The sequence below is a fragment of the Cupressus sempervirens genome, chromosome 5, assembly GCF_028749045.1.
Source record: "Cupressus sempervirens isolate cs-2001-9-10 chromosome 5, ASM2874904v1, whole genome shotgun sequence".
Lineage (NCBI taxonomy): Eukaryota > Viridiplantae > Streptophyta > Pinopsida > Cupressales > Cupressaceae > Cupressus > Cupressus sempervirens.
Window position 1 is genome coordinate 233,558,823 of NC_143122.1, and position 8,791 is coordinate 233,567,613.

The following is an 8,791-nucleotide window of genomic DNA, read 5'->3' on the forward strand; positions in this document are numbered from 1 at the left end:
TATAGCAACTGGATATTGATTTCTTCTATAATCAAGTAACAACCTTCTCTGTGGAAAGTATTGCTGAAATGGAGGTGTTCATGGTGATGCTGTTACTGGTTCCAGTTTCGGCGGTTAATGTTGAACCATAATGCCCAATGAATCTCGACTACATTACTAGAATTCAATGGAACCCATCAACCTGTCATTCAATTTAGACCTCCAAAGACCTTGAAATGTGTAGTGACACATTGAGAAGTTTGTTGGGAGTTGGTTTTGCTCAGCTGCTCCGTGATGAATCTATTTTTTATCTCCCCGACAACGCCTCCGCCATTGCATGCCTCACACAACTTCAAAAACAGATGAGCTCTATGGGTCTTCCATCAAATCTGGTTTCTCTCTATTTCAGTGATATATCAGAGATTGTATCAAGCCCTTATCTTTGTGGCAGCGTAAAAAGAAAAAGGGACTGGATGGAGAAGCTGGGGCCGACTCCATTAATGGATGCAGCCTACAGAGGAGACCTTTCTATCTCCACTGCTTGCAGCATATGCCATAATAGCAGACAAGCCATATTGAAGAGATTGGTGGGAAGAATTAAAAATGCCACAGCTGAAACTAATCTACAGTGCAACTCTTTGGCACTTCTGTATGCTATTGGTGTAGGCAATGAATTTGGACCCATGAGCCAAAAAGGTGCAAGCTGTATCTTGGGCCTTCCCTTTCATCCCAACAAGTCGAGAGTTTATTTGGAGATGGTTTTATATGGCCGTGTGGGTGCTGCCATGGCTATCATCTTGCTCTACACTGTAGGAATCAGTTACTAGTGGTGGGTCAATGCGAAAATTAGACATTTCGTGAGAATTCACAGAAGCCTTCTGAGGATTCACATGTGCTTAGTATGATTGGATATACTGCCAATCAAGGATGCAACCAAGAATTTTAGTTGCGACAATTTAATGGAGCAGGCCAATTGTGGAATGGTGTGTAAGGGAAGAAAAGGAAAATTTAGAATCTTTTCCTAGTTTTGTGGAGTGACTATTTTTTAGCAAATGAAAATAAACTGTGAGAAAAGAGACGGGCTGGAAATAAGCAGTGACTACTTATTGAAAAAAATGACACATGTCTTCACCACAATTTTTTATCCTCTTTTTATTTTCCTATATTTTACTTTTCAGAATTATTTGCAAGAAAAATGATTTAAAAATAATTTTTAGAACATGCTTAAAATTATGCAATAAATATTTTGATCTATGGGGCCAAAAGCTCCACAAATTGTTCCACAAAACAATGAGCAGCAGCTGCTAGCAAAAATAAGCTTAGTAGTTGCGACCATCCTCTAGAGAAACAATTGAACAATTTTGAAAAAATAAAAAACATTTGATTTCATAATCTTGATAGTTTGTAGTAGAAAAGAACAAAAAATTTGACAAGAAAATGCTACTTCCTAAATCTGGGAAAAAAACAAGTTTAACTTTGTTTTGTCTTTCTTAGAGGTTGGAAATTAGCTTGGTCCTTAAAAATGAAAGGGAGCTTTAAAAAAAGAAAGAAAGAGAGAGAGAGACAAGCAGAGAGGGAGGCAGGGAGAAATAGAAAAGACAGAGTGATTGGATAGAAATAAAGATTCTAAATTTTCGGAACACATGCTGCAAGAAATGAATAGAGTCTATTTCAAATTTAGTGGTGAGGTTAGAGCTACTGTGGTTTGGTAGAAACATGTTATTCCATTTGCAGCCTCTCACATTCAGGGAAAAATATAATAGAGAATGGAAACATCACATTCAAAAGTAACATGCACGCATGGGTATTTGGCACCGGAGTATTGCCTGACTGGACTACTCACAGATCGCTGTGATGTCTATAGCTTTGGAGTTCTGCTGTTGGAAATCATGACCAGCAGAAAGGCTGTGGATATAACTTGTCACTGCCATATTACCAATTGGGTATCGAAGCTTTTTAGAGCGAATAAAGTGGATCTAGTGATAGATTGGAGAATGCGGGAGAAGGAAGAGGTGAAAACAATGGAGATATTTGATAAGGTGGGCATTTTGTGTGCTCATGTTAATGTGGCATTGAGGCCGAGCATGGCAGAAGCTTTGAAGATGTTGGAGGGAGAGGCTGCCATTCCTGCAATGCCAGAAAAGCCTTTGCCAATAGAAAATCACAAAGCAGAGGTTGACGGGATGGATTTTCTCAGGTTTTTAAATCCTTCCTTCAAATCTTCCATCAAAGCAAAATAGGAATAGGCAGCCGTGTATGCATTCTGTTCACATGTAATGTGTTCCCTTGTAGCTACTGTTCTGTGGCAAAAATATTTTATACAACCTCCCAAAAACAAAGTGTGTAGAAAAATGATTATTTGATGTAGTATTTCTTCTCTGCATCTACACTTGCAATGAGACACCAAATGCTTAAATTTATCCACTGTATCTATGGATAATGGCACATTTATCCACTATACGTTTTCCTGACATAATTTTTGATATAAATTTTTGAAAATTTTGTAGTCCGTTGCATGGAATAGTTAAACAAACATGTTTTCCTCTTTGTTCGAGGTGAAATTCAGTTCGAGGAATTAGGTTAATGTACAAATCACTTCAAGTGATTTAGTCTTTGTCTGCAAATACAAATGTCTGTTAATGTTTTATTTCTTCTGATTGTTTTTTAAATCTTTCGATATGCTAGTATAAAGTATAAATTATAAAACATGTCATTTCCATGGGATGTCTATGGTGGCATCAAAATGGTATTTTTAAATTAAATTTAAATTTAACATACAGTTCTAAATTAAATTTAAACTTAATTATTAAAAACAACAAATTGTTGTTTTGATGACAGCATAGACATTAGCTATTTCTTCCAACTAGGCTTAGAATTTGTTTTTATGATAGTTTAATTGTGTTAATACCTTTCATTTTATGTTTAAAGATAAATATTGATTTTCATTTTTTATATAAATTAGTAATAATTACAAAAATCTCATGTATCAAAATTTCTAAAATAATCATAAATTAGCAATATATGTCAACCTTAACAATGTTTTTAATTTTATATTTTGCATCTTATATCTTTATGTACTTGAGTATCATATTGACACTTTTATAAAAAATAAGTTGCCAATCAATAGGGTTCAACAATTTTTCAGCCTAGTAATATATGACAAAAGTGGGGAAAAAAAGCTAATGTCGAGCTTTATATGTGAAGCTAGAACTACTAAAATGATAAAGAAATTCAATAGAAGTATCTTACCATTAATATCATTCTAGTAATTTCCATCCTTGCATGGAAATTAATATATTTCAATGCATACTTAGTATATAAAACTCAAATAGTCCCATACAACCCTTCGTCTTCCCTACGTCTTTTCTACTCTTGTCTATTTATCTATTATTAGTTCTTGCCTTTGGCAGGATACTATTGTTTTAATTCAATTCAATTTTTCAATTTAACTGACCAATCAATTCATAAGATTTCAAAGATTAAAAGAAACTTCAAATGTTTATATCTTTTTCTAATTTTTCATTATTTTGTAAATCACATTTTTCATTCATTCTATTGGACCATTCTATTTTTGGCAATGAAAAAATTCAATTTTCTCACACAAAAATACAAATATTTTCTAACAACTTTATTAATGAATGCATTAATTATAACTTTATCTTTTCCAAATTTGTGACAAGTGGATTAATTTTAAAAAAAAAAATCACTTTTATCTTCCACATCACAAATGAATGTCTAATCAATATTAATTATCCCTATCTATTTTCCTTACCAAGTTCAAATATAGAGTTAAATGTTTTTTTTTTTTTTTTTCTTAAATTTTTTATATTAACTAAAGAGTGATCGAAAAGTATACAGTTCACCGAGAGTCAAAAAAGAGGCATAACCTCACTCTGATGCCAAAGTGGCAATAATACAACTAGGATAGATCATATACAACAAGAGCCCAACATTAAAAAAAAGAAAAAAAAAAACACCAAAACTAGTGCAGAATATCAAAGTAGGTATCCACCTACGTGGTCCAACCAAGTGGGCCTTCCATCCAAATGATACCCTTTCGCTCTTGGATTTGGGACATCATAAAGATCTCCTCCTTTCTGGCATTATGATTCCTCTTAATAGCTTGGTTCAGTTTCCAGCACATGTGCTCAAACATCCGCAAATTATCAAGAGTCCTCCTCTATTGATACCCATAATTAAGCTGGTAAAAGAAGAACGTAGCTTGGCCATCCTTGAGAAACCTTTGTAATTTATACTTTTCAATAATCATGGTAGTTTGAACCTGCAAGAATATTTTAAAATATGTGAGTCTATGATAAAACTCAATAAGAACCCTTGGCTTACCTAGGTACTTTTCCTCATTCTTGCATTTCCAAATCTACCAAAGAATGTTAGAAGACAACATATTCTAGAAAAAATTAGCATATTTACTAAGCCCTTTAATGTGACTCGTAACAATTTCAATAATATTCACATTAAAGGGATAGTATATACCAAAAAAAAATTCATATTTCTTTAGCAAAAAGGTAATCAAACAAAATATGTCTACCCGTATCATGTAACCTGCAGATATTACATACATCAGAGTGTGATTATCTCTTTTAAGCAGAAGTCTATCAATTAACATTAGCCACATTTAAAACATTGAATTTTTGGCTCAACGAGACTTTTCCAAATATAATCTAGCAATTTATTCCAAGCTTTATTATCAAAAGAATAGTACTACATTTTGTTAGTATGAGCAATAATGTCTTCATTATGATCAATGACCTCGTATATGTTCTTAGCTTTAAGTTTGTCTAAGACAGTGCCATCATTATGAGGAATTTGAATAATAAGGTCATTTTTTTAAAAAATACTTATATATTTTGATTTTAATATTATTTTATAATTTTGAAACATATATTATATGAAATGTAGATATCGTTGCTATTTAACTTTGAAAAACATATATCAAACTTTGAAGCTTTTACATGGTTAGAAGTCGATATAAACATAACATAGATAATGACCACCTTACAAGGTTACCAAGAGATACTGAATTCTATAATAGATGTTAATGAAATACTATGTGATAACATAATTATTATTGAAATGACATTATTATTATTATATGTTCAATATTCTAGCACTATTAAAGTAATAATTACAAAACTCAATTTTTTACATATTAGACAACTCAAAATTGAATAATGATCTATAATTTAGTCATGAGTAAATCAATCATGCAAATGCTATTACATTATTCTTATAAGCCAAAATTATTATTATGTTATTATGATCATTATTATTTTTCTTTGATTTGTTGATCTTAGATTTATATAATTTAAGTCAAAAGACATTTATTATTTAAGTATTTCTTAAAATGACATAAAGAAATTCTATTTTCCATCTACAATAAATTATCAAAGTTTTAATTTATTTAGTTTAATGGAGGAAAGGAGAAGAGAAGAGTTTTGTAAATTCTTATAGAATTAGAATGCTGTTAATGGCATATTAAATCTAAGATTGAAACAAAGATTATTAAATCTATATTCAATCTCAACTGCATATTTCTTCTACATGATTCTTGCACTCTTGTGCATGTCATTCCATTATGGTAAAAATTATAACTAATTTAATTTCCCATTCATGCAATACTGCTTCAGTCAACCATAAAAACATGAAGGTAGGAACTTTGGCGAATGTGCCCCATTTTTTAATATAAAACTTTTCTTTTTTATTTCTTACTGTTTTGTGAAACAACCTCAAAGATAACAAAAAAATTGTTTTAATTATTATAAGGTATTAAAATTTTAGTTTTAAGTAATTGGAAAGGGTCAATAATGTCATATGTTAACATATTTTTCGATATAATGATGCCAAGTGGGATGATAATGCAATTTTTAAGAAAGATATTTTGAATTAGATTTTAACATTTTAGTATGTATTTATAGATGGCAACTTTCATGCTTTTTAATAGTCTTAGTTTCTTTGTAAACGAATTATCTTTTTTTTTTAATAGAGATAGGAGTTTCTATATTTTTAACACTTTTATTTTCTTTAAAAGTTATTTTTCATGTTTCTAAAATTTATAAAAAGAAATGTAACTGAATGTATTGTAATTTATTTTGAATAATAAAAAAGCACAAGTTTCATGAAAAGTAGAATTTTTCTATATTTCTTAGGATTATAATGCTATGTTATGGATAGAGAATTCTTTGTATGTCTTTTATTTGATTTTGTGTAGGAGACATTCGTGGCCATCTCATGATTAATATTTCAAGCTTTGTAATTTATAATACATGACAGAGTAAAATTTTTATAATATAATGTCAGTTTTTTAAACATGGTTGGTAGTCATTTTTGGTTTTTATTAGTATCTTTTTAGATTGTAGAATGTATCTTCTAATAATTAGATATTTATTGATTTAACTAGCACATGCATCTATAAGAAATCCAAGGAATACATGGATAATAAATAAAACATAAAATTTAAATACATTTTAATCATATACAAAATTATATAATAATTAAAATTTTATATGCACTTTAATAATAAATTTTTATAATTGTAGTTTTCCTTTACACACTTTGTGGGTTATAAATTTTGTACAATGAGTAGTTTGGACTCATGATAGATCAAGTAAGATGATATTATTGAGAGTTAGGATTGCCAAGTTTGTTAGAGAAGGCATATGGTGCATCAATCTTTCATTTAGTATGTTGTCTTGCTTCCTATACATAGGGAAAGGTTGTTGGATAGTGATTTGGTTGTTGCATCATTTGAGAAGAGTTCATCTCTCCTATGGCATGATAAATCACATTTTATCATCAACTTGTTTCAAATTTCATATCAAACTCACTTGATTTAATTCAATCTTAGCCTAATGTAAAGAATTTAGTTCCTATATGTGTTTGTCACTCGGTAATTAGTGAAGATTTATTATTAACTACAATCAAACAATTTAATTTCTAGAATGGGGATGAGTATATTATCAAAATAATTAATTACTACAACCAATTGGCTGACACAAACCAAGAACAAGATACTGGAAACTTATGAATTATATGTGTGGTTTTTTCAATCCGTCCGCAACTAAAAACTACCATCTACATCTAATTACATTTAATAAATATTTTTGATTAAAAGTTAAAGTAGGTTTTTTTTTTATAGAGGATCCAAAACCCCAAGAGTTAAAACCTCGGATCCAACAATTTAGTTCAAAATAAAATAGTACCTATAAGAACTAGTACACCCACTACAATAGCAACAAGAAAAAGCCTACAACTAGGCAACTGAAACTAGTTAATGGCATAAAAACAAACAAAAGAAAAGACAAGAACTACTAGCGCAACTGAAATCATGCCAATTCCTTGACTAGCTCCTCATTGAGCTCTTTAATTCTACAAATGGCTTCTTTAATGTAGATTGTGGATTAGGAATAGGGCTAGTAGACTTCTTCCTTCTTGTAGTCATTTTGGTACATTTCCCTGGACTTGTTGTATCCCCATTTTCTTTAGATGCCTCTTTGTCATGAACCAATAACTTACTATAATTCAGATCCACCTTCCCCACCAGCATATTCAGGCAATCCATAGTCACCTCGATTACCCCTTGACAACTATTGGTAACACAATTTACCAAAATTTCCATTTTGTTGATTCTTTCCTATAGGCCCTCAAACCCTTTATCTTTATTAACCTAATCCCTAGCCTTAACCTTCTCACCCATCATTATATTTTGGATCTCTTCCATCTTATCCTAAATAACTCTCTATTTCAGATTTAAAGTCTTAAAGGATTTCAAAGTCCATTTATACATCCAAAATGTATAAAGAGAAATAGATTTCATTGTTTGTGAAACCCCAAAGGCACGGTTGACCTTAACATCCCTCAAATCATCATCCACCAATTTAACATTAATCTCATTTGGGTCCACCATTTTGAGCATCGAATAGTTTCTCTCATTGTTGCCCTATTTCTTACCCCTATCAGCCTCCTCACCTTTCTTCTATTTTAATCTTTTATTTAATTTCTCTGTAGAGGCTTGAGGATAAATCTAGAAATCATGCTCAATAGATTCCCCATAATCCACTATGTGAAGGGCCTCTTTTTTAATATCCTCTTCATTCTCATCCACAAATTTTTCTTTCTTCCCATCACTCTTCTTAATAGGGGAGGGATCTTCCTTCTATAGAGACCAAGAAGACACCTGAGACTGAGTAGTACTAGAGGGCTTGTAAAGCCTTTCAATGGACCCATAAGAATCCTCACTCTTCCCTTCCTCAATTGTCTCCATAATATTCAAAACTTGATAAAGAAAAGTGTCCTTAAGCTCTTCATCAAAACTTTCCCCCTTCAACTCTGTTTCCATTTCCTTATAGTTAACTATTTGCTTCTTTCTTTTTTTCATCTCGAGAGAAACATCTTCTAGATTTACCATTCATTTTTTCCCCTTACCTTTACTACTACCAAGGCTCAAAGGGTTTCCTTTAATTTCCATAATAGGTGACACTAAATATTCCTTGTTATTTTTTTAACATTAACTAAAATATCAAATGCATAAGCCTTTTATACAAGTTAGGCTTATTGGGCTTCTCCATAAAGACTTTAATCCTCTATATTAATGAACCAAGGCAGTAAAAGTGAAAGTTGACCCTGCTCTTATACCTAAATTGATTCAACATAATGAAATGGTAGGTATGGGATCTATCATAGTGCCTGCCAAGCATTATATACTCCACAATAATTTTTAACACCTTTATCTACATAAGATTAGTCAAAGAAACAATATATACATCCTTTTTTCCTTTACCCATTCCTGACATCC

The 8,791-nt window shown here is 31.1% G+C and overlaps 1 protein-coding gene and 1 pseudogene across 1 annotated transcript; both read left to right on the forward strand.

The window, feature by feature from the left end:
- Positions 1–215: 215 nt before the first annotated feature.
- LOC149555318 (putative receptor-like protein kinase At1g11050) lies at positions 216–806 on the forward strand. Its single transcript, XM_089829328.1, has one exon. It carries the CDS (start codon positions 216–218, stop codon positions 804–806), a length of 591 nt encoding a protein of 196 aa, XP_089685454.1.
- A 939-nt stretch (positions 807–1,745) lies between these two features.
- On the forward strand, positions 1,746–2,326 carry LOC149555319 (putative receptor-like protein kinase At1g11050 pseudogene; annotated as a pseudogene).
- Positions 2,327–8,791: the final 6,465 nt, after the last annotated feature.